General features: G+C 37.9%; 1 protein-coding gene and 1 non-coding gene across 2 annotated transcripts; one reads left to right on the top strand and one right to left on the bottom strand.

The window, feature by feature from the left end:
- The first annotated feature begins 13862 nt into the window (after positions 1-13862).
- On the top strand, positions 13863-13969 carry LOC145013455 (small nucleolar RNA R71). Its single transcript, XR_013665014.1, has one exon. It is a non-coding gene; the product is annotated as a small nucleolar RNA R71 (small nucleolar RNA).
- Positions 13970-24898: 10929 nt separating this feature from the next.
- Positions 24899-27427, bottom strand: LOC145010410 (uncharacterized). Its single transcript, XM_078968955.1, has 6 exons — positions 26389-27427; positions 26120-26319; positions 25569-25998; positions 25357-25475; positions 25207-25257; positions 24899-25162 (listed from the first exon to the last, which is right to left on the bottom strand). Exons 1-6 carry the CDS (start codon positions 27425-27427, stop codon positions 24899-24901), a joined length of 2103 nt encoding a protein of 700 aa, XP_078825081.1.
- Positions 27428-27728: the final 301 nt, after the last annotated feature.

Genomic DNA, 27728 nt, shown 5'->3' with positions numbered 1-27728 from the left:
TTCGAGTTTTTTTTTTTTTTTTTTTACCAAAACAAAATTGTGATCATGGTTATATATATCATTACTATATAAAAAAGCATTTTTATTACGGTGGCTTAATAATTTAATTCACACTATTCCAAATTGAGAAATTAAAATGTGTTGTTATAATAAATATGACAATATGACATGTGTCATACTAGGATATTTATTAAATAAACATTAAATATTGTACATGTCATTATTTAATTGGGTATGAAGATTTGTAGGAATAAAAAGTAGTAGAATACTTAATTTTTCAATCTACTCAGTAATAGACGAAAATTCGATATTAACACTTGGATTTCTATTTCTATTTCTTTAGGTTACCAAAGTTAGCAATTACTTCTTGTTTATTTTTTCAAAAGATATTTTAACCAAAAATCAATATTAGATCTTCTTTAAAAGTCGGTTCTATCCATATTGTCTAATAGCACCTGAATATTTTAGAATTATAATAATTGTATGTTGATTTAGTCTTTTAGTCAAATAGTCTTAGCGTTTGAATAGGAGATAATATCTCTCATTCAACAACTCTTTCTGTTGTATATATGTTGTTGTATATTCGTGAGTTTGACATATTTGAAATCAATTTAATTCTCTTCACTATATGGTATCAGAGCTCAGTCTTGATTCATAATCCTCTTCTTCTTTATTTATTTATTTATTTTTTTTCATTTCTCAGTCACTATGGCATTTGGAGCGCCTAGTCTCCTCAATCTCGCTACTACCACCGCCTTTACCCTAAATTTCCAGATCCCTGCTATCACAATCAAATTGGATCACAAGAATTACTCTCTTTGGCGTACCACCATTGTTTCAGCTCTTGAAGCTTTTGATTTGGAGGATTTTGTGTTAAACCCTAAACCTCCTTCCGAGATGATTGACATCCCAATTATTACAGCGATGCCAACCACAGCCACCTCTCCTACTGTTCCCACTGCACCTGCCACAAATCCCCAAATCCGGAGTATGCCCTCTAGAAGAAAAGAGACAGATTTGTGCTGCTATGGCTCAAATCGACTCTTGCTGATCATGCCTATGCCCTTGTTGCTCGCTCTACCTCTTCTCATGCTGCTTGGAAAACTATTGAAAAACTTTTTCAAGCTCAGACAAGGGCTTTTCGTATGCAACTCAAAGTCCACTTACAAACCCTTACCAAGGGATCAATGACCATGCTTGAATATATCGAGCGAAAATGGTCCATCTCTTATTCACTACCATAAAATCTTCATCTACTTAATGATGAAGACATCATAGGCTACATTCTAAATGGCCTAGATTCATCCTATGGCAATTTTATCACTGCTTTCATGATGAAATCGGAGGCACTTACGGTTGATGATCTTATTGGTTACTTACTTCAGGAGGAGGCCCGACTTGAGCAAGAACACCTCCGCCTTGCCTCAGCTAATCCACCCTCAAGTCCCGCTGCACTTACGGTCAACCGCTCAAATTACAAGTCACATGCCAGTTCGAATCAAGGGTCCAGTTCTTCTTACTCTACTCGTAACTCAGATTGAAGAAAGAAACGAGTCACCTATCAACTGTGCAGCAAGCCAGTCCATGAGGCCATTGATTGTTAGCAGAGGGGAAACCAGACCGATTACCCATCAAGGCGCCCAAATCCCAGGACCAATCCTCACCAAGCCAACTTAACCCAACGTCAAAGCTCCTCTACTGTGTTTGACCCATCCTGGTATGTAGATACGGGGGCCACTAACCATGTGACTCCTGATATCTCAAAGCTCAATATTGTTGATCCCTACTCTGGTGATGATAAAGTCCAAGTGGGCAATGGTAATTACTTATCCATCTCTCATGCTGGCTCTTCTTCTTTACCAAATCTTAAAATGCTTAATGTTCTTTTTGTTCCTGGACTCACTAAATCGCTTTTTAGTGTCTCCAAGTTAACCGATGACTATGACGTATATGTTACTTTTTGGCCTAAATCTTGTTCCGTTAAGACATTGCAGGGTCAAACTCTGCTCCAAGGGGACAAAAAAGATGGTCTCTATCGGTTCCCACTTCATCATTTTCGTTTCTCTCCAAAAGTCTTTCACACCAGTCGCACTTCTTTACATGGATGGCATAAGCGGTTGGCTCATCCACATGAATCCATCTTACGTCGCATAGTCTCTACATTTAATATTCCTGTTTCTTCCAATAAATTTCCTAATGGTGTGACTCATGTCAAATAGGAAAAATTTATAGACTGCATCTTCCTACTTCCCATGTTACTTCATCTAAACCTTTTGCATTAATTTATTCTAATGTTTGGGGACCAACTCCTGTTTTGTCTTTTAATGGCCCTCGTTATTTTGTGTTATTCATGGATGATTATTCGAAATTTGTATGGGTGTATTTTTTATCACACAAATCACAAGTATATCAAACATTTATTGAGTTTCGTACCATGATTAAAACTCAATTTGAGTATGATGTTAAGAGCATGCAAACCGATTGGGGGGGGGGGGGGGTGAGTATAGGAATGTTTCCACCTTTCTTAAAACGCATGGTATCATACATCGTGTGTCTTGTCCTCATACACAAGAACAAAACGGGGCAATTGAAAGACACAATCGAATCATAGTTGAAAAGGGACTCACATTATTAGCCCAATCTCCTATTCCAAACTTGTTTGGGAACATGCTTTCAAAACTACCACTTATCTGCGTAATAGAACCATAATACCACTCCTTAAATTTGAGTCTCCATACCAAAAAATTTACCACAAAATTCCCGAATATGATTTTCTTAAAACATTTGGATGTCTATGCTACCCCTATTTCGTCCATACAACTCCCACAAAATCGAATTTAGGTCCAAACCGTGCATTTTCTTGGGATATAGTGCCTCATACAAGGGCTACATTTCTTTTCATCAACAAACTTCCAAATCTATATTTCTAGACATGTTGTATTTGACAAAGACAAATTCCCTTACACTCATTCGGCCTCTCCAGTCTCACACAATAATTCTCAACAAGCTGAAAATCTTCCCAGGGTTTTAGCCAATATCAACCCATCGGCGCCTTCCGTACCTACTGGCCCAATTGAACCTGGACCAACCATGCCATTGTCACCCACTAGATCCGATCCAACTCTAAACAGTCCAAATCCCACTCCACAGCCTAGCTCGTCATCTACCCTAACACTAGTCATCTCTACCTCCAACAGTCCCACTTATCAACATTCGCCTGTTTCTTCCAGAGCTCGTACTGATGCGAAAACCTCAATTTTTCGTCCATCTGACACCACTCAACATCCCATGGTAACCAGGGCTCGCACAAACTCACTCAAACCAAAAGCTCTTCTTGCCAACACGTCAGAACCTATTCATATTGAGCCGAGCACTTTCTCTCAAGCAAACAAATCCAAGTGTTGACGAGATGCCACGAAGGCTGAATATGATGCGCTACTCAACAACAACACCCGGTCTCTTGTTCCATGCCCCCACTAACTCTAACATTGTTGGTTGTAAGTGGATTTACAGGCTAAAGAAAAGACCGGATGGCACAATTGAAAGACATAAGGCGAGATTGGTGGCTCGGGGATTTAGTCAAGAGGCAGGTATCGATTACTTTGACACCTTTAGTCTAGTAATAAAACCCGTAACAATTCGGTTAGTACTGTCTATTGCTCTTTCTAAGGGGTGGATAATACAACAATTGGACATCAGTAATGCATTCCTCAATGGTGATTTATCTGAAATGGTGTATATGAAACAACCAAAAGGATTTGAAGATCCAACGCATCCCAATCATGTATGTAAGTTGCATAAGGCATTATATGGCCTTAAACAGGCACCCAGAGCTTGGTTCACAAAATTAAAAGCCTATCTTGTCACCAATGGTTTTTGATGTGTGTAAATTCAACTAGTTTTATCCCTACTTTTTATTAATAATTTGAGCACACAAAAGCAGTGAACCTGTCTTTAAGTGGTATAGATTGATAAGTAAGGTATCGAACTCAGGGAACGGCAATTAAACTAATAGCTAATTTTTACTAAAAAAAATAATAAAAGTAAAGGGTTTTTCTCTAGTTTTGCAAGACTAGAAACTTAGACAAACTAAATTAACTAATTAACTAAAGCAACAACTATTCACCAAATTTGATAAAGATGTTTCTATTTATGTTCAACCAATTCACTCCTATGGTTATTTAAGTTAAGGTTGATTAATTGCTATTGGTTACCAATGATAATAGTTAGGTTCATATTCATTACTCCTAACCCTTAGACAACTAACTAATTTAAGCGTTGATCAAGTGTTTAAACTAATTAATTCCCTAGATTAATTATTTGGATTAAATAAGATTTGTAATGGTTAATTAAGTTATCAATTCAATTAACCTCTTGTTGATGGTTTCTCAAACAAGCTCACACATTAATCTTCCTATTTTCTTATTAATCTTAGTTTCATACTCATTACTTCCAAGCATACGTTTTAGCATTCACATAGACATATGAGGTTAACAATTAAGTGATGTTCATGCAACCTAATTGCCTTCCAATTAACAGAAAATAGTAGTGATTAATACATAAGGTTCTTTAACAAACTTGATTTAATAAATCACCAATAGACAATTAAGCAAGAATTTATAATTAAACCATAAGAGTTCTTTGGTATTCCCCAAACAGAAACAAAAACGAGTTTAGCTCATAGTTGCAGTAGAAACAAACACAAAAACAAAGTTTATGAAAGTAAACATGTTTAATTCCTAAGCCTAAGTGGTAGAATTAACCTAATTGTTTGAATTCTTCCAACTCTTGAAGCTTAGGGTTCCTTAGCGTCTTCTGAACCTTTTAGTCGCAGCTAATCCTTCAAAAATCGCCAGGGGTTCTATCCCATGGGATAAAGATTCGTCTTTTAAAGATATCCCAAACAGAGGGTACTCGGCTAGTAGCAGAATAAACTCACCGAGTAGGTGCATACTTATCCGTCTTGAATTAGCAGTCGTACTTATCTTCGGTATATCGTCGTGTACTCGCCAAGTAGGGTCGATCTACTCGCCGAGTAGATCCTTCTTTCACTCTTTAATCTTCACTTGCTTTCCTTTTCTCCTTTTTGCCTCCAAGCATATCCTTTGGACTGAAAACACAATTCAAAGCATTTTAAGTACCTTTTGTCCACATTATTCTCATAATTAACCAAAAATAACTAAGAATATATATAAAATAATTAACTAATTATGCACATATCAAAATACCCCACACTTGACTTTTGCTTGCCCCCAAGCAAAACTAAATTTTAAACACATTAAAATCACATTAATAACTCCAATCCAACCCAGCCATTATGCCAAGACCGCAACGCATGCATTTGTGTCTAAAATTCCTAAAAACCCCCCCATACTTCAAATACTCACAATCCTCATAAACATTCGCCCACTCACCCCGAACTATGCTCATTTTATGCAACCCTCCGAATCCATCCTCAGAAAATCTCTTTACCCTCAAGGTATTTTTAATTGAGCAACCCAAGCATACATAATCTAGAAAATTACAATTTATGATACCACTATGGAGCTCTTTGAATTCTTCATTTTCTTGATAATTTGATCTTTAATTTCTTTGAATTCACCACCTTTGTTGTTTGATCTTTGGTATCTTCAACTTTTTGAATTTCCTCGGAATTTTCAATCTTCTAATCTTCACTTCATTTGCTCCAAAATTCCTATAACTTTTCTAGTAATTTTTTTCTTTTTTCATATATTTCTCAATTTTTTTTTTCACTCAAATCCCTACATGCTTAAGCAGGGGCGCTCAATCTCAACCTTTATTGGCTAATGATAAAAACTTTCCTGGATACATTTCAGGTTTAGGCTGCTAAACATATTGCATCCCTCAGGCTGAGCAAGGTCGTGTTTTTGTCTCATGATTTCACTGAAATAAGGAAGCCACAAATGCACTAGAACGTATATAGGCTCAACTAAACATTTGGGTTTTCATACAATTATTAACACAATTCTAATATGGAATCCTAACTTTTACCAAAATTTTCTAATTAAAGACCTAAGCATTTTTGGTATGCAACAAATTTTTTTAAAAAATTAGCCTAAATTAAGATTCTAAATGTTCTAAGGTGTGACTAACCCCCTACCCCACACTTATTTTATGCAATGCCCTCATTGCATATTATAACAACTAAAAAAAATGTAAATAGAGAGAAAGTTAGAACAAACTCCCCTGGGGTAGCAGTCGCTAGGTTGACACTCTCTTCTTCAACTCCTTCTTCTAGTGACTTTAACCATGGGAACAGCTCATCCATGGCACGGGTGTCATACGTCTCGTGTGGTTGATAGCTCGAAAACTCCAAGGAAAAAGGGTTGTTGCACAATCCTCAGTAGTAATTCATAAAGAATATATGAATGGCACAGAAAAAAGTAGCCAAAACAAATCAGAAACTCCTCCTGCAGCAGGCTACTCGCCGAGTAGGCGATCAAACTCGGCGAGTAGAATTCGTTGGCAAAGTAGGTCGTGCAGAAGCAGATGTACTCGCCGAGTAGTTTTAGTGCACTCGGTGAGTAGAGCGTATAGTTCCAGAATTATTTTGAACTGCTGTCTCTCTTTACTCTAGTGTTGACATGTAAATATAAATGTACTCTCCAGTAAACTCCCTAAGCAGTAACACTTCAATAAACTCTCGATTCGTACGGACTCGATCCTAGGAACAAGACTCCATAAGCACTCATAAAGATTCTCATTCCTCTCTTGACCATTCCTATATAGCATGCTTCCTAGCTTCAATTCCTGAAAAGAAAACTAAAAGTAACACTAATATTCCAACCACATAGCCAAATTCAACATGTCAACAATTGTCTTAAAACAAACATCATAATCAAACAAAACAAAAGCAAATAAAATCTTCATTCTTCCTCTTCCATCCCGGCTCCTCCAGCTCCACTACCTCCTTCTCCACCCCTTCTTTGCATCCTTTCGTCCCAATCCATAATGTAAGGATAGCCGGGTCCCGGTCGCGGGGCAATAGGCATTTGTTGGAAAAGATAGTCGAGGGATTGATTGGTGTAATTAACCCCTCGCCCTATATCATCCAAGTAGCATCGATACTCCACTTGGTTCCATCCCTCGTTATCCTCCACCGGAATAACCGGTGGGTCTTCTCGTACCCGCTCGTTTCTCGGCCTAACCCGCCTTCCCGGCTCCTCGGGGACCGCCGACTCATCCTCATTCGGGATCGTAAAAGAATCACCAAAATTTTCCACTATCCGAGCCCTCCTATAAAGTGCAGTGTTGAACGGAGGAGGGTGGATAATCGTTAGCATTTGAGCTTGCGACAATTCCAAGATCCCAAATGATCTCGCAAGCCGAGTAATGAACATGCCCCCATTGATCTTCGAGTTTATTTTCTCCTTAACCGCTCCCTCCGCAAGAAATTTAGCAATGCAATATGGAAGGTTGCAGAAGACATCAGGAGTGATAATACTCCACAAGTAAAAGATATCAAGGGTGGGCACTTTATCCCCATCCTTCCGCATATTGATCGTGCTTGCAACGAATCGGTGAATGAGTCGATGGATTGGAGAACGGATATGACCTTCTTGAGCAGTGGAAGGTATGTAGACCCGGTTAGCAATTGTACTCCACCATGTCGACGCCACCACCCCCTCGGGAAGTTCTTTGTGGGTATTTTCCAAGAAGGCTTCAAAGTATTCCGTCATCGACATGTCTTGATCGTAGATGCCCAACCGCCAAGAGAACTCAACCATGCTGCATTGTCGCAGCTCTCCTCCCAAAGAAAACGAGATCGTGTTTGGATTGTAATACTCACTACCACCTCGGAATGAAATGGTAGCAAAGAATTCCCAACACAACTCCGCGTAGACTGGCTCTTGGATTTTAAACAATTGCAACCAACCATCACAAGTGATGTTGGCATATCCCAAGTTACAATCTTTCACCAAATATGGAGTAAGTTCCTCTTCCAAGCCGACATTGCCCATCCATCCCCAATCCACTGCAATGGGCAGGTGGATTTCTTTCTGTCGCAGCGCTTCCAACCTGTTTAGGGCTCGAGTTTTGGAGGAATTGGAGGTGATTTGTTGAAAGGCTAACCATGGCATATCACCATGGCCTCCTCCACGTGATGACTGTCCTCTCCTTGCCATTCTATCTGCATAAACATACCAAAAACACAGCAACAAACAACACCCCATAATTAAAAACAGGAAATTTTTTTATCTTTTTGGGACCTACTCGCCGAGTACACGAACATACTCGCCGAGTAGTATGAACATTCTGACAGATCGAGATCGGATCTGTGTAATCTGTGTAATAGTCCAATTTGTTCATAGGGTTTTGTTGTAATTGTGTATCTAACCATAGATCTTGAAGAAATTATTCCAAATAACCTCTAATTCATGAGTAAATGAAAGCCCTAAAAATTGGGAAAAACTCCCCAAATCCGAAATCATACCAAATATGGGGAGATATGTGATAAAGATTGGACCTTTCATAAAATTAAAGGGTAAAAATGTTACCTTGTTGCTTGAATGAAGAGAAAGAAGAAGAAAATTGAAGAAATCTTGAAGAACCCTTGAGATGCGGCTGAGAGGAGATGCTCGGCGAGTGTGGAGATGAAATGATGAATAATAATAATTTTTACAGGTTTTAATTTACTGGGTTTAAACCGGCTACTCGCCGAGTAGAATGGATCTACTCGCCGAGTAGACACGCGTGTTATCGACTTTTGGCTGTAAGTGAACATTTACTTGCCAAGTATAGCCGATATACTCGCCGAGTATAGCCGATGTACTTGCCGAGTAGATGTCTCAGGTTGAAAAAAATTTAAATTTTGCCAATTTTACTATATGAATTCCTTTGTTTAGCCTTTCCACCCCACACTTTCAGTAGAGCTTGTCCTCAAGCACTTAGAGAAGTAGAATAAATGAAGAAGAATGAAAAAAAACAATATGAAAAATAAAGAAAAGGAAAGAAAATGCAAACGTGAAACTCGGGTTGACTCCTGAGAAGCGCTTCTTTTGATGGAGTCATTAGCTGGACTCCGCCCCGTCTACGTGTTTGCGATTCCGCACAGCAGCAACTCCTCCAATCCTTCATTTCGGGGGACTCCTTCTTCATATTTCTTCACTCTATGACCATTGACTTTAAATGGTGTGCCATCTCTTGAGATCAATTCTATAGCCCCGTGAGGAAACACCGTCTTGACCAAAAAGGGACCATCCCACCTTGATTTGAGTTTACCTGAGAAAAGTTTTAATCGGGAATTGAAAAGTAGTACTTTTTGGCCTTCATGGATGTCTTTGCTTTTGATTCTTTTGTCATGCCATCTCTTGGTCTTTTCTTTATAGAGCCACGAACTAGAATAAGCCTCATTTCGGAGTTCTTCAAGGGCATTCATTTGCATTAGATGGTTGGTCTTCAATTCTTCCATGTCAAAGTTGCACCTATTTAACGCCCAATATGCCTTATGCTCGATTTCAATAGGTAAATGGCATTGCTTTCCATAAACTAACCTATATGGTGTAGTACCAATAGGTGTTTTGAAGGCGGTACGAAATGCCCATAGCGCGTCATCCAATTTATCCGACCATTCCTTGCGGTTGCTTCCCACCGACTTCTCTAAAATACGCTTCAAGGCTCGATTGGTCACTTCTGTTTGTCCACTCGTTTGCGGGTGGTATGATGTGGAGAACTTATGGGTTACCCCATATTTCTTGAGCACCTTTTCCAATTGATCATTGGCAAAGTGTGTGCCCCGGTCACTAATTAGGGCCTTCGGAACACCAAACCGGGAGAATAGTATTTTTAAGAATCGTACCACTACCCGTCCGTCATTTGTAGGTAAAACCTGCGCCTCCACCCATTTCGAAACATAATCTACCGCCACTAGGATGTACTTGTTTCCTTTGGATGTGGGAAATGGTCCCATAAAGTCAATGCCCCACACATCGAATACCTCACACACTTGAATGCTATGTTGTGGCATTTCATTACGAGATGAAATGTTTCCCACCCTTTGACAAGAATCGCATTCTTTGACATATTGGGCTGCATCTTTGAAGATTGTAGGCCAATAGAACCCAATGTCAAAGATCTTCTTTGCGGTATAGTGTGCTCCATGATGTCCTCCCGTGGGCCCGCTATGGCAATGTTCTAGTATTCTTCGACTCTCCTTCTCGAACACACATCTTCTTATAATTCCGTCCGCACAGCTTCGAAAGAGGTATGGATCGTCCCAAAAGTAATATTTGATCTCCGCGAAGAATTTCTTCTTTTGCTGACTACTATAATCCTTCGGGACGTAATTTGTAGCTAAATAGTTAGCTATGTCTGCGAACCATGGCTCCTCTCCCACGAACACCATTATGTATTCATCCGGAAAGTCGTCTCCATCCTTATCTTCTTGCAATTTCGGGTTCTCGAGCCTAGATAAATGATCGGCCGCTACGTTCTCCATTCCTTTCTTATCTCGTATCTCTATATTGAATTCTTGAAGAAGCAGCACCCATCATATTAGTCTTGGCTTGGCATCCTGTTTGGAAAACAAATACTTGATAGTCGAGTGGTCAGTAAAAACAGTGGTTTTAGATAAAACCAAGTAAGGGCGAAACTTGTCAAAAGCGTAAACTACGGCTAACAGTTGTTTTTCGGTAGTAGTATAATTCTCTTGGGCAGGATTTAAGGTCTTGCTTGCATAATAGATGGGTTGAAAGTGCTTATCAACCCGTTGTCCAAGGACCGCTCCTAGTGCATAGTCACTAGCATCACACATGATCTCGAAGGGTAAGTTCCAATTTGGTGCTATAATGATCGGGGCATTAGTTAATTTTTCCTTTAGAAAGTCAAATGCCTCCAAACACTCTTTAGTAAAATTAAAGGTTGCATCTTTTAGTAATAATTGTGTTAGAGGTTTCGTGATTTTGGAAAAATCTTTTATAAAACGCCGGTAAAAACCTGCGTGTCCCAAAAAACTTCTAATGCCCTTCACATTAGTTGGTGGGGGTAATTTGGCAATGGTGTCTATCTTTGCCCGATCCACCTCAATTCCCTTTTTAGAGACTTTATGTCCCAAAACTATACCCTCCTTGACCATGAAGTGACACTTTTCCCAATTTAGGACCAAGTCGGTTTTCTCACATCTAGCAAGCATTAAGTCAAGATTTGTGAGGCAGTCATTGAAAGAAGATCCGAATACAGAAAAGTCATCCATAAAGACCTCCATGAATTTTTCCACCATATCATGGAATATGGCGGTCATGCACCTTTGAAATGTCGCAGGTGCATTGCATAGTCCAAATGGCATGCGTCTATAGGCGAAAGTCCCACTGGGGCATGTAAAGGTGGTCTTTTCTTGGTCCATTGGGTCTATGGGTATTTGGGAATACCCTGAAAACCCATCTAAAAAGTAATAGTAGCTATGGCCCGATAGTCTCTCTAACATTTGATCTATGAAAGGAAGGGGAAAATGGTCTTTGCGAGTGGCATCGTTTAGCTTTCGATAATCGATGCACACTCGCCAACTGGTTACCGTTCGCATTGGAATTAACTCGTTCTTTTCGTTGGTAATGACCGTCATTCCTCCCTTCTTGGGCACCACTTGGACCAGACTCACCCATGGACTATCGGAGATGGAGTAGATGATTCCTGCATCCAAAAGCTTGACCACCTCCTTCTTGACGACTTCTTGCATGTTCGGGTTTAATCGTCTTTGATGTTGCACCACCGACCTTGATCCTTCTTCTAAATTGATTTTGCGAGAGCAGTAGGATGGGCTTATTCCCTTGATGTCGGAGATGCTCCATGCGATGGCTCTTTTCCTTTTCTTCAACACGCGTACAAGCTCCTCCTTTTCCGTCTTGGATAGATCCGAGGCTATAATCACCGGCTTCTGATTTCCTTCTTCTAGAAAGGCATATTCCAGATGGTCAGGTAGTGTTTTGAGCTCCAATTTGTTGTGCATAGTGACGGACTCGCCGAGTGCAGGTTTGGTACTCGGCGAGTTGGTGGCGGCATTCACGACTTCTGGCTTTTCTTCAGATGTACTCGGCGAGTAGATCGGGTCTACTCGGCGAGTAGGGCTTTCAGCTTGGTTCTTTATTTCTTCATACTCCGCTTCTTCCAGCAGTCTTTCAATCTCTAATAAGTCCTTTTCTGGATTAAATACTTCGTCAAAAGCTGCAAACTTGCTGGAATCTTCAGGTATGTCTTCTTCCAATAATTCGTCAAGCATGTCGATTGAGAACACCGTGTCATCACTACTCCTTGAGTACTTCATGGCTTGGTCTACCCCGAATGTCACTGAATCGTCCCCAACTCGCAATGTGAGCTTAGAATCTCTCATGTCTACGATAGCGCTAGCGGTGTTGAGGAAGGGTCTTCCAAGGATGATTGGCACTTGCGGATCCGCCTCCATGTCGAGAATGATGAAATCAGCCGGGAAGACAAATTTGTCTACTTTCACTAGCAAATCTTCACAAATGCCTCTTGGGAAAGTAACAGTCTTGTTTGCCAAATGAATTGCCATCCGAATTGGCCTTGGCTCCGGGAGGTCCAGCTTCTTAAAGAACGAGTATGGCATAAGGTTCACACTTGCTCTAGAATCAGCTAAGGCATGAATTGCAGCCAAGTTGCCAAATTGGCAAGGCAAAGTTAAGCTCCCCGGATCACCCTTCTTCTTTGGTAATATGTTTAGCATTGTGGCGGAGCAATTCTCATTAAGTACTACCTTCTGCACTTCCTCCATCTTTCTTCTGTTAGTGAGGAGTTCCTTAAGGAACTTTGCATACTTGGGCATTTGCATGACGACTTCAATGAAAGGAATATTGATTTGAAGAGTTTTAATGTGATCTAGAAACTTCTGATATTCCTCTTCCTGCTTCTCTTTCTTGGCTCGGGCTGGGTATGGCATTGGAGGCTGGTATGGTTTCAAGGGTGGCTGTTCATTTGTTTTAGCAGAGGTACTCGCCGAGTCCATCGGTCCTACTCAGCGAGTAGGACTCTCAGATTGTAAATGTTGGTTTTCGACTTGCTCTTCCGTTCCTTCCTTCTGTGAGTCCTTGGTTGCTTCAGTTCGAATAGGGGCCAGGGGAGTAATAATCTTCCCACTTCTTATGGTAACAATATTCACTTGTGCGCCTCGTGGGTTGTTCTCGGTTTTGCTAGGAAACTCACCCGGTGACCTTTGGTTTAGTTGTTGAGCAAGTTTCCCAAGCTGCGTTTCTATGTTGTGGATGGATGCTTGCTGGTTCCTGAGCATTGTTCTTGTTTCTCGGATAGCAGCATCGTGGTCACTATGTCTTTTCTCGGAAGCGGCGACAAATTTAGTTAGCATTTCCTCCAAGCTTGGCTTCTTCTCTTGCACCGGCTCCTCCTTTTGGTAAAAGCCTCTCCCTTTTTGTCTGTACTTCTCCTCCTTGGCCTTCTTGTACTCTTCGTAAGGCAGCCACTCCTTCTTTTGTTTGCGCCAGTCCTCATCATACCGGTCACCACTCGAATAACATACTTGTGCCTTTTTGTTGCCGTTCTCATCCAAATCGCAATCTCTAGTGAGGTGAGGTCCATTGCAATTCTCGCAACCCACCCGTATGGCATGGATAGTTTGATCCATTTTGTCAATTCTCCTATCCATGGTTTTTAACATGGCCATGACCGCGGATAGATCTTCAGTAGCAGCGTATGCGGCTCCCCTCGTGACATCATTCCTAGGGTTGTGGTATTCTCTAGAGTGTTTAGAGAATTCCTCAATCAATTCTTTAATCACCGGGGGTGGCTTCTTTGTAAGTGGGCCTTGCGAGTCTAGCAACTGCCGAGTCGTGACATTGACTCCATCATAAAAGATGGAAACTTCTTGCTGGCTGTTTAGATCATGGTGTGGGCAATTTCGTAGCAGACTTTTGTACCTCTCCCATGCTTCATATAATGACTCTCCAGCTTGTTGTTCAAAGTTTGCAATGGCCTTCTTGAGTTTGGCTATCTTGGATGGTGGGCAAAAGTGATCAATAAATTCTTCCTTCATTCTGGCCCAAGTAGTGACTGACCCGGGGGAACGTGATTTGAGCCAGTCTTTAGCAGCACCCTTGAAGGTTACCGGAAGCATCCGAAGTAGTTGAGTTTCGCGGGTTACATTTGGAATGTTGAAATAATCAGCAACATCATTTACTTCATCCAAATGTTTGTAGGCATCTTCATGATCCTTCCCATAGAAAGGTATTTCCTTGAGTGAAGCTAGGATATGACCTTTTAGCTCGAAGGTGGCAGTTGCGGGAATTGCGGGTTGCACAAGTCCCGGGCCATGGTCGTCGCGCATCCTCTTCTTCCATTCTCCCATGGGAATTTCATCAATGTTAGCCATAGTGAATGCTAACTCTTCCTCCGATTCGGTTTCTTGTTCGTACTTTGCCTCCTCTTCTTCCTCGGTTTCGTATCCAATATCTTCTTGAATTGGCTCCTCAATTATCAAGGAAGCGCTAGAAGCTCCTGATTTGCTGCTCTTCTTTTTCCCAAAAACAGTCTTCAAGTTGGACAATGGTGATTTCTTTGGTGTTCTTGAACTCTCCACGTCCTTCCCTTTGTTTCTTTTCAATGCGGATTCGGGGTCCTCAAACGGGGGTACCAGTGGTGTGTTTGCTCCTCTGGTCATGAAAGTCCTGAAATTGATCAAATAAAAAGCGTAAAAAGAACAAAAAAAATTGTAAACAAATAAAAAAAATTTGCTAACTAAACTGTTACTCGCCGAGTAGGTGCGAGTGCACTCGGCGAGTATCAGTGATATTTCAAAAAAAAAAAATTCTAAGTTTTAACCTAACTAAAACAGATACTAAAACCTAATTACCAGTTACTAAATTGCAATAAATGAACTTTATGCAAGTAAACTCACACAAAGGAACGAAAAAATTAGGAATTAGCTTAATTATTTAGAACCGTTCCCCGGCAACGGCGCCAAAAAACTTGATGTGTGTAAATTCAACTAGTTTTATCCCTACTTTTTATTAATAATTTGAGCACACAAAAGCAGTGAACCTGTCTTTAAGTGGTATAGATTGATAAGTAAGGTATCGAACTCAGGGAACGGCAATTAAACTAATAGCTAATTTTTACTAAAACAAATAATAAAAGTAAAGGGTTTTTCTCTAGTTTTGCAAGACTAGAAACTTAGACAAACTAAATTAACTAATTAACTAAAGCAACAACTATTCACCAAATTTGATAAAGATGTTTCTATTTAGGTTCAACCAATTCACTCCTATGGTTATTTAAGTTAAGGTTGATTAATTGCTATTGGTTACCAATGATAATAGTTAGGTTCATATTCATTACTCCTAACCCTTAGACAACTAACTAATTTAAGCGTTGATCAAGTGTTTAAACTAATTAATTCCCTAGATTAATTATTTGGATTAAATAAAATTTGTAATGGTTAATTAAGTTATCAATTCAATTAACCTCTTGTTGATGGTTTCTCAAACAAGCTCACACATTAATCTTCCTATTTTCTTATTAATCTTAGTTTCATACTCATTACTTCCAAGCATACGTTTTAGCATTCACATAGACATATGAGGTTAACAATTAAGTGATGTTCATGCAACCTAATTGCCTTCCAATTAACAGAAAATAGTAGTGATTAATACATAAGGTTCTTTAACAAACTTGATTTAATAAATCACCAATAGACAATTAAGTAAGAATTTATAATTAAACCATAGGAGTTCTTTGGTATTCCCCAAACAGAAACAAAAACGAGTTTAGCTCATAGTTGCAGTAGAAACAAACACAAAAACAAAGTTTATGAAAGCAAACATGTTTAATTCCTAAGCCTAAGTGGTAGAATTAACCTAATTGCTTGAATTCTTCCAACTCTTGAAGCTTAGGGTTCCTTAGCGTCTTCTGAACCTTTTAGTCGCAGCTAATCCTTCAAAAATCGCCAGGGGTTCTGTCCCATGGGATAAAGATTCGTCTTTTAAAGATATCCCAAAACAGAGGGTACTCGGCGAGTAGCAGAATAAACTCGCCGAGTAGGTGCATACTTATCCGTCTTGAATTAGCAGTCATACTTATCTTCGGTATATCGTCGTGTACTCGCCGAGTAGGGTCGTTCTACTCGCCGAGTAGATCCTTCTTTCACTCTTTAATCTTCACTTGCTTTCCTTTTCTCCTTTTTGCCTCCAAGCATATCCTTTGGACCGAAAACACAATTCAAAGCATTTTAAGTACCTTTTGTCCATATTATTCTCATAATTAACCAAAAATAACTAAGAATATATATAAAATAATTAACTAATTATGCACATATCAGTTTTCGTGCTTGTCAATCTGACACCTCTCTCTTTGATCATGCTACACCAACAGTCACCATCTATGTTCTAGGATATGTTGATGATATGATTGTAATAGGAACAAATGACTCTATTCTTTCAAACTTTATCGGTCATCTTCACTCTATGTTCTCTCTGAAAGACATGGTTGATTTACATTACTTTCTTGGCTTGCAAATTCATAAAACCAAGTCCGGACTGACGCTATCTCAGGAGTCTATGTTATAGACATTCTAAACGTAAGCAACATGTCATTTTCATCTCCAGTTACCACACCTTCTTATCTAAACATTCGTCTCATCAAAGAGGGTGGTCCATTCTCAAAACCAAAGCTTTACAGACAGATTGTGGGTTCCTTGCAATATGCCACCATCACGAGACCTGACATTCCCTAAATCGTGTCTGTCAATATATGCATTCTCCAACATTTCGCCATTGGCAAGTGGTCAAACGTATTCTCCGTTACCTAAATGGCACCAAACATTATTTCCTACATTTCAAAGCTACGAATGCCAAAGGATTACATGATTTTTCTGACTTCGGGTGGAATTCTGATTTCGATGATAGTCGTTCTCAATATGGCTATGCTATCTTTCATGGAACTAATTTCATCAGTTGGACATCACGCAAGAAAAGGGTGGTGGCACGTTCTAGTACTGAAGTGGAGTACCGGTCACTAGCATATACAACTGCTGAACTTCTTTGGCTCAAACAATTGGTTGCTGATCTTCAAGTTCCTCTCACAGCTCCACCATTACTCATATGTGATAATGTAGGAGCAATCTTCATGACAAAGAATCCAGTGATAAGCACTCGTTCAAAACACATAGCTTTAGATTTTCACTTTAGTCGTGAACAAGTGGAAATTGGCCAACTCAAAATTTCTCAAGTGTAACGCCCGTAGATCCGGGCTAGTTAATTCAGAGATAATAGGGGTCCAAAACAACTTTTCAACAAAAGATTATTTAGAATAAATAATCTTAACCAAGTTTTAGAATATTTCTCAAGGGTTCCATACATATAAAGAGCGTTGAAATCCAAGTTATAACGAAGAAGTTATGACCCGTCGAAGTTTCAGGACGGAACCGACATGGCACTGGGAAGACGTAAATGGTGAATTTATCATAGAGCAACTTTTAGCCTTAGTAATCTAAAAGAAAGTCGTAGAATATGTTAACCTGAGATCGTCCATAAAAAGAACGCCCAAATCTGACTTCGTATGAGGAAGTTACGATTTTTCGAAGTTTCGGCTTAGCGGTGTACAGCCCGAAGTTCGAGTATTAGATCGAGCGGTTTTTAGCCGGCACAACCTAAACGAGAATCGAAGATCTCATTATTATTAGCGTAACGATAAAAAGACAGATGAAAATGGACATCGGATGAAGAAGTTATAAGATTTTAACGGACCAATCATGTCCCTGCCTGTTAAAAATATAACTTTAAAAGTAAAGTCAAAATTAGCGGACGGAGTCTAAACGAAAGTTGTAGAGTACGTCTCCACATACGCGTGGATATAAATAACGTCAGTAACGGAGTTCGTATGAACGAGTTACAAATTATAATAGCATATTTACGTATTAAAATAAAGTATAAATCATATATACGTACACATATATATACATATGTATATATCATTAGAAAGGTATCCACGATGCGGTCATTATAAGACTAATGTTGAGTTCTTTCGACATTAGTTTAGTACAAATATTATTAAATCTATTTAAAATAGTATTATAAAGGGGTCTTTAGTTGTTTATATAACTATAAGGTCATTAAGTAATTATGGAGGGTAGTTTTTGTAAATTCAATTACTATAAATAAGAGGCTTGGCCTCTCATATTTCTTGCACCATTATCTTGATTCAAGAGTCTTTCTCTCCTTATCCCCCGACCATTTCTGTCCCACGTTATTCGACTTCTCTTTCAGTAGTTTTAGTATAGTAAGGTAAGCGCTGAAGCGCTGCACGAATCTTTCTTAGAAAGATTCAGAGATGAAGTTCCGCCCCTGCAGAGCCCGACTCCTAGCTAAAATCCCCTTGTAAGTAAGTTATGCTTACCCTATTTTAAATATAGTTTATATTTAAAATTAGTATTGTTATTATAAATTTATAATAAATATTTGACCTTTTATTATGACTTATATAAGTGTCGTTATAGTATCTTTTTAACTACTTGCGGTACGGAAAATCTTGTTTAAAGGGCCGCATAGGGTTGTTGGATTTCAGAAGTGCTATACGCCAAAAATGGTCATGCCCTCCAGTGTTTTATGTCTGACCCCTGTCTGTACATAGTGGTTGGAAAGTATTGTTTAAACGCTTATATAATAATAATAATAAGACTAATAATTAGTCACGGTAAATATTAGACTAAAATCTAGTGGTAATAATACTAGATTTCGTCGAAGGAAATTATTTTAAAGTAAACGAAGCGTTGTTCGAGTACCAAATCACCACTTTCTCAGGTGAGTGCATAGTTAATTTCATCTTACACATAGATATGAAGTGTTTTATATAAACTACGTGCTATATGTGCATATTATCTGAATACTTCCTGTCTATGCTGGAAGACCATTTTTTTACACATGTTTTAAATGATTTGAACTGTATACGTATTTTAAATACACAAGTATGTTGGGTATGAGATGGATAGATGAATGATGAGAGATAAAAGATTATGTGAGTAAACATTGGCAGCTATAGACGTTTTTCCTAAAAAATAACATCGGCAACTATGGACTTAGTGAATTGGACAAACACTGGTAGTTATGGACTTAGTACCTGTTAGGAATTGGTAGCTATGGACTTAGTACCTATTAGATAAATACTGGTAGCTATAGATTTAGTACCCAGCAGCTATGGAATTAGTGCTTTACGAACGAGCATTGGCAATTATGGATTTAGTGCCAGTCCTATAACTCTGGAAGCAAAGGACTTCAGAATGAACGAATGCGGGATAGATGATTCTTAGAATAGATCCTTAAGAGTAACGAAGATAATGGGGATGGGTAATTGGGTCGATTGTTTGATTGTTTAAACATAATAATTATATTATTATGGGTTGAAACTCCTATGTACTCACCAGGTTTCCCAACATGACCCACTCAATTTATTTATATTACAGGTGTTGAGATGAAGTCACATTACATTGAGAGATTAAAGAGATGTAGATCACTAGTGTAAATAAATGTAAGTTCTGTTTATGCTTATGTTTCTGCATTGACGGTGGCATCCCAAATGTTTTAAAACAAATTAAAAATACTTTTCTTCATAAATGCTTTGATAACGTATTTATCATGTTTTACTGGGAACAAATTCCGCAACATTTTTATTAAAAGAGGTACTCTGATTTTTATAAAGCATAAACAAAATCGGTGTTTTATGGCCGTGAAAATGGGGATGTCAGAGTTGGTATCAGAGCATTAGCTTAAGCGAACTAGAAATAAGGATTGATTTCTAGACTTAAACTTAGAATGCTAAGCGATGATTGTGAAATGAGTGTCTGCTATAATTTAGACATGAGCACTAGTTTATTTTAGGAAAGATGCCTAAAATGTTTTATGTGCTAAATGATTTATGTTATAGCTATAAAGATGTGTTATATGTTGTTATTTGTTTGGATTTATGGTCTGTTGCCGACCGGATTTGGAAACCTTATGTGCTCAGGATTCTAAACGTATGATTACGATATTAGAACTAGCATGTAATGTTTCGGAGTAATAAGGAGATTTATACGTCTATCGTAAATAAAATCTTTCCTATGTTAAATTCTCGTCTCGGTACACTGAACGTCTGCTTGGGTGTACAAAACAAGAGGAAGATGACAAGCTAAGCCTAACAATGTGATGGGTCATGCATCGGTCGTTGCGCCTGCACCCGAACCTATCACAAATTCAGGAAGTGATGCGATCCATGGTAGACCGAGAAAATAAAGGAAATGAGATGGCTTACGATAGTGAATGATACCTATCGGAAGATATCATAAGATAGGTATCTTACCTTTAGAATACGTCTGATAAAATAGTAGTTTGTCTAGAAAGTACGGTACATCTGAATGTACACATTTGATTGGCGGGATGATACAACAATTGGTGTAATTCCTAAAGTTTTCCTATCATCTGGAATTTCCATCACCAACTGAGTTGAAGCAGAATTGATGATTGAAGATACGCCTGGAAGAAGTCCTGGTCAAGTCTAGGGAAATTTTTATGATTATTTGGACACACTCGTATGTGTTAAATTGTTTTGTGATTTTAGGACTTAGCGACTGCGAGACAATACTTGGGACAAGTAATAGTAGGTGTGAAAGGTAGTAGATGCATATACTACCAGAAGCACAAGACTCACGCTTGGATCAGGGAAAGTCACAAGGTTACCAAGAATCTAGTAACTGATTTCGTTCTATTCAAGTATGTCATTACCATCTTTTCGGTAATGACTAAGAAGATGATTGTTATTCCGACCCTAGTGGTCGTATCAATTTGAGTTCGACTACGCTGAGTATGTTATGTGGTTCAGAGAATCAAGTTCGAGGTAGCATCTGACTTAAGACGGAAGATTGAAATAAAAAAAAAAGTGATCAGTAGAGGTATCGCGAAAAGTTACTTGTAGCTAGAAACGCAACATTTTAAGATGTGATTAGAACATGATGGAAGGTATAGTCTGTTCTGGAATTTGACTCTAAAAGACCTGAGTCCAAGCGAGGCATCATACGATGAGAGGTCATTAGAACATGACCCATGAGTCTATTATGATAATCGAAGGAAGAAACTTATCTCAAGTTTGTTAAAAAGGAGTCTCCAATAAAGATCGAGATCACGACATGAAGATCATGATTGGAATTCTAACATAAGATAGAGAGCGGGTCCAAGATCCGGCACCGCCTGCAGTTAGGAAGTCTTAGAGTTAGATACTCATTCGAAGAAACATCACAGTTATGGTTATTACTTAGGATGAAGAGATAACGTATAGAGTCATCATGTGAGTCCTGTTTCGTTGATGATTCCAAGACGTACTCATCTTAAAGGGGAGATAATTGTAACGCCCGTAGATCCGGGTTAGTCAATTTAGAGATAATAGGGGTTGAAAACGACTTTCCGACAAAAGATTATTTAGAATAAATAATCTTAACGAAGTTTTAGAATATGTCTCAAGGGTTCCATACATATAAAGAGAGTCGAAATCCGAGTTATAACGAAGAAGTTATGACCCGTCGAAGTTTCGCGACGGAACCGACACAACACTGGGAAGACGTAAATAGTGAATTTATGATAGAGTGACTTTTAGCCTTAGTAATCTAAAAGAAAGTCGTAGAATATGTTAACCGGAGAACGTCCATAAGAAGAACGCCCAAATCTGACTTCGTATGAGGAAGTTATGATTTTTCGAAGTATCAGCTTAGCGGTGTACAACCCGAAGTTTGAGTATTAGAGCGAGCGGTTTTTAGCCAACACAACCTAAACGAGAATCGAAGATCTCATTATTATTAGAATAACGATAAAGAGACAGATGAAAATGGACATCGGATGAAGAATTTATAAGATTTTAACGGACCAATCTTGTTCCTGCTTGTTAAAAATATAACTTTAAAAATAAAGTCAAAATTAGCGGACGGAGTCTAAACGAAAGTTGTAGAGTACGTCTCCACATACACGTGGATATAAATAACGTCAGTAATGGAGTTCGTATGAACGAGTTACAAATTATAATAGCATATTTGCGTATTAAAATAAAGTATAAATCATATATACGTACACATATATATATATATACATATGTATATATCATTAGAAAGGTATCGATGATGCAGTCATGATAAGACTAATTTTGAGTTCTTTCGACATTAGTTTTGTGCAAATATTATTAAATCTGTTTAAAATAGTATTATAATGGGGTGTTTAGTTGTTTATATAACTATAAGGTCATTAAGTAATTATGGAGGGTAGTTTTTGTAAATTCAATTACTATAAATAAGAGGTTTGGGCTCTCATATTTCTTGCACCATTATCTTGATTCAAGAGTCTTTCTCTCCTTATCACCCGACCATTTCGGTCTCTCGTGATTCGACTTCTCTTTCAGTAGTTTTAGTATAGTAAGGTAACTGCTAAAGCGCTGCACGAATCTTTCTTAGAAGGATTTATTGATGAAGTTCTGCCCCTGCAGAGCCCGACTCCTAGCTAACATCTCCTTGTAAGTAAGTTATGCTTACCCTATTTTAAATATAGTTTATCTTTAAAATTAGTATTGTTATTATAAAAGTATAATAAATATTTGAGCTATTATTATGACTTATATAAGTGTCTTTATAATATATTTTTAACTACTCGCGGTACGGAGAATCTGGTTTAAATGGCTGCATAGGGTTGTTGGATTTCAGAAGTGCTATACGCCAAAATGGTCCTGCCCTCCGGTCTTTTATGTCCGACCCCTGTCTGTACATAGTGGATGGAAAGTAACTTTTAAACGCTTATATATTAATAATAATAAGACTAATAATTAGTCACGGTAAATATTAGACTAAAATCTAGTGGTAATAATACTAGATTTCGTCGAAGGAAATTATTTTAAAGTAAACGAAGCGTTGTTCGAGTACCGAGTCATCACTTTCTCAGGTGAGTGCATAGTTAATTTCATCTTACACATAGATATGAAGTGTTTTATATAAACTACGTGCTATATGTGCATATTATCTGAATACTTCCTGTCTATGCTGGAAGACCATTTTTTTACACATGTTTTAAATGATTTGAACTGTATACGTATTTTAAATACACAAGTATGTTGGGTATGAGATGGATAGATGAATGATGAGAGATAAAAGATTATGTGAGTAAACATTGGCAGCTATAGACTTAGTTTCTAATAAATAACATCGGCAGCTATGGACTTAGTGTCAATTGGACAAACACTGGTAGTTATGGACTTAGTACCTGTTAGGAATTGGTAGCTATGGACTTAGTACCTATTAGATAAATACTGGTAGCTATAGATTTAGTACCCAGCAGCTATGGAATTAGTGCTTTACGAACGAGCATTGGCAGTTATGGATTTAGTGCCAGTCCTATAACTCTGGAAGCAAAGGACTTCAGAATGAACGAATGCGGGATAGATGATTCTTAGAATAGATCCTTAAGAGTAACGAAGATAATGGGGATGGGTAATTGGGTCGATTGTTTGATTGTTTAAACATAATAATTATATTATTATGGGTTGAAACTTCTATGTACTCACCAGGTTTCCCAACATGACCCACTCAATTTATTTATATTACAGGTGTTGAGATGAAGTCACATTACATTGAGAGATTAAAGAGATGTAGATCACTAGTGTAAATAAATGTAAGTTCTGTTTATGCTTATGTTTCTGCATTGACGGTGGCATCCCAAATGTTTTAAAACAAATTAAAAATACTTTTCTTCATAAATGCTTTGATAACGTATTTATCATGTTTTACTGGGAACAAATTCCGCAACATTTTTATTAAAAGAGGTACTCTAATTTTTATAAAGCATAAACAAAATCGGTCTTTTCTGGCAGTGAAAATGGGGATGTCGCAGTTGGTATCAGAGCATTAGTTTAAGCGAACTAGGAATAAGGATTTATTTCTAGACTTAAACTTAGAATGCTAAGCGATGATTGTGAGATGAGTCTCTGCTATAATTTAGACACCAGCACTAGTTTATTTTACGAAAGATGCCTAAAATGTTTTATGTGCTAAATGATTTATGTTATAGCTATAAAGATGTGTTAAGTGCTATTATTTGTTTGGATTTATGGTTTGTTGCCGATCGGATTTGGAAGCCTTATGTGCTCAGGATTCTAAACGTATCATTACAATATTAGAACTAGCATTTAATGTTTCGGAGTAATATGGAGATTTATACGTCTATCGTAAATAAAATCTTTCCTATCTTAAATTCTCGTCTTGGTACACTGAATGTCTGCTTGGGTGTAAAAAACAAGAGGAAGATGACAACCTGAGCCTAAGAATGTGATGGGACATGTATCGGTCATTGCACCTGCACATGAACCTATCACAATGGAAGAAATCCAGGAAGAGATGCGAGCCATGGTAGACCGAGAAAATAGAGGAAATGAGATGGCTTACGATAGTGAATGATACCTATCGAAGGATATAATAAGATAGGTATCTTGCCTTTAGAATACGTCTGGTAAAATAGTAGTTCGTATGGAGAAGTACAGTACATCTGAATGTATACATTTGATTGGCGGGATGATACAACAATTGGTGTAATTCCCAAGGTTGTAAAAATTGCTCGGCGGTACCTCGGCGGTCAACTGGGGTCAAGCGATTAATCGGTCTAGGCGGGGATTAATCGCCGCCTAGGCGGGGACCCTTAATTGTAAAAACAAAAACTTAAATATTACCTATATCATATGATTATCTCTAAACAAAATACTAACAAAACATGTAAATATCCATAAACTTTTACATATTCAAGTCATAAAACAATACATGTCCAAAGTAAGTAAATATTCATAAACGTTTACATATTCAGGTCATAAAGCATCATACAAAGTCCAAAATAAGTTTTATAAGATCAAACTTTTGATTGTTCACAGGCTTCTACTCTTTATGTCTGTATTCTTCCATGATGTGAACTCCATCCGATTCATAATCAACTTCTTCAAATACTTCCTCCTCACTACCTGACGCAAAATCTTCATCTAAAAGTTCTCTTGTTCTTGAACTTTGTCCGAGTTCATCGGTTCCTTGACCATCACCAACTATGCCAACTCCATCTTCATCACAATCACCACAATCAACAATCCATTCTTGAGTCGTGTGACTATCATTAGCTAATAACACTTCCATATTCCTTTCTTTTCTCTTTTTGTTTTTTCCATCAAATTAGCATTAAATTGGACATAAACATGATTGTTCATTTTACTTGCATCCAACCTATTTCTTTTCTTCGTGTGAATCTACAAACGTAAAAAAAATAAATGGTAAAAAATATACAATATTATGATATAAAATTATAATTTAAATAAATTGCTTAAATTTGAAGTTTGAATTCTAACCCCTTCAAAGGTGCTCCAATTCCTTTCACATCCAGATGAACTACTAGTCAAAGAAAGAATTCTTATTGCAATCTTTGTCAAATGAGGAGTTGCTCCACCAAACGTACCCCACCAAATTGCTATGATTTTTAAACATAAATCACATTATTAGATTCATAAATTGATAAATATGAATTTTTATAAAATAATTAAACAAAAGTAAAATGTTTTACCCGGATCATAGTCAGCGTCATTAGCTTCACATGCTTTAACTGCAAGTTCCCGACCAAATCTATCCATTTTTTTCTTGTACTTTGGCAACTCAATAGTCACGACTTGCTTTTGCATCTCTAAATCTCCGGCAAATAATGTATCAAAAAACTCAAGAACCGCATCCATTACTTTGGGATCATGTTGGAGTTGCGGATCCTTATAATGATAATAAGGATTTAGAAGATAAGCCGTCAAAAGCAATTTTGAATCTAGTCTACCTTTCATTTTCTTTGATATGATATTTATGATAGGCTCATATGCTTTTTTGTTACCGCCTAAAGCATCAATGATTTCTTTTTTTGCTTTTTTAATCTCACCATAAACAAAACCCATCGAGGGCTTCCAATCCGCATCAACCATACGAAGAACTTTCACCAAAGGGGAAAACACCTTTAAGCAAAGTGCCACACCCGCCCAAAATGTGGAACCTGTCACCAATGTATGACTAGATCTCCCTTTAACTGCATTTGAAAATTTACATTCTTCCCATTCGTTGTTAGAGAACATATGCCTTAGTTGCTCTTTTTTTTTCAGACAAACTTTGTAATGTTAGATAGGCGGAAGCAAATCTCGTGACACCCGGTCGGATGATATCCCTTTTGTTAGTGAATTTTCTCATCATAGCTAACGTTTTGTGGTGGGCATAAATGAAGATGGTTAGTTTCTTTGCTTGATCTAAGACTTTCTTGAACCTTGGAAGCCCACCAATACCTTCAAAAAATAATCACGATTAAAAACACAAATAGAATTATAAAACACAATAAATAAAATTACAAATACCTTCAAGCATAAGGTTTATGGTATGTGTCGCACATGATGTCCAGAAAATCTTTGGTCTTTTCTCTTTTAGCAACTTTGCGGCTCCCATGTTATTCGTGGCATTATCGGCTACTATTTGAACAACATGTTCGGGACCAACTTCTTGAATGCAAGATTCCACATACTCATATATATGTTGACTTGTATGTGCTTCATCCGAACATTCTTTTGAAGATAAAAAAACGGTACCCATCTTTGAATTGACACATAAATTCATAATGCTCCTCCTCTTTCTATCAAACCAAGCATCCGTCATAATCGAGCATCCATCTTGTTTCCATTCTTCTTCATTTTTTTTCACTAAATTTTTTGTTCTTTCAACTTCTTTTTTTAAAATTGTGTTACTCAACTCATACCTAGTAGGAGTTGGAAGCCCGGTTCCATATTGGTCGATTACCTCCACCATCATTTTAAAGCTATCCTTTTCGAAGGCATGAAAAGGAATTGCACACTCATATGCCCACCTACCAATGAAACTTTTCACAGTTGATATTCTTTCTTTTCGAATAGCATTGTTAATATCAACTTTTTTGCCTTTTCCCGACTTCAAAGATTCTTCAGGGTTTAATGTGTTTGCAAAGTTATCCATCGGGCCTATAACATATGGTTCCCTCAAGCTCCCAAAATTATTCTCTATTTCATCCGTGTCTATACTAATGTTTTCATTAGTATCAAATCTCACCTCCGATCTTAACGCTTCATCATGTGCTTGTTTTCCCTTCTTTTTTAACTTTCCTTCATTGATAGCATCTCGACATCTCAACTGATCATCTTTGGTAGACTTTTGACATGGAGCTACATTTCCTTTCACATGAGCAATATGTTGTTTCATTCTTGAAGCCCCCCCACTATAAACTTTTCCACACAATGTACACTTCAATTTATCCAAGTTTGTAGGATCTGGGCAAATAGCAAATTCCCAAGCAATATCATTTGAATTCCTCTTTAAACCAGTAGCTATTGAATCCATTGATTGTGTAGTTGAATTTTTAGATGCCATTAACAACCTTTAATCTGTGAAATTTTGAAAGAAATGGTAATTAGACATGGGCAGAAAATAATTGTAATCTGGAATGAAACAGGATTGAAACAGGCATGAAAAAGATGGAATGAAACATGGGCAAAAATTAGGATTGAAACAGGGGCAAAATGGTCCAGCTTGTATGATCACTTATGAAACAGGGGCAAAAATCAAAACACAGGAAAGGAAAACCCAAACCAAAATAGTTGGACCATTGTGCAACTTGTATATTCTTATGTTCGTAAGCAAACAAAAACTGGAATGAAAAACCGAAACCAAG

This window comes from Lactuca saligna, chromosome 8 (genome assembly GCF_052625555.1).
Source record: "Lactuca saligna cultivar CGN05327 chromosome 8, ASM5262555v1, whole genome shotgun sequence".
NCBI classification, from domain to species: domain Eukaryota; kingdom Viridiplantae; phylum Streptophyta; class Magnoliopsida; order Asterales; family Asteraceae; genus Lactuca; species Lactuca saligna.
The sequence above is the reverse complement of the archived record's forward strand: the minus strand, read 5'-3'. Positions and strand labels throughout refer to the sequence as shown.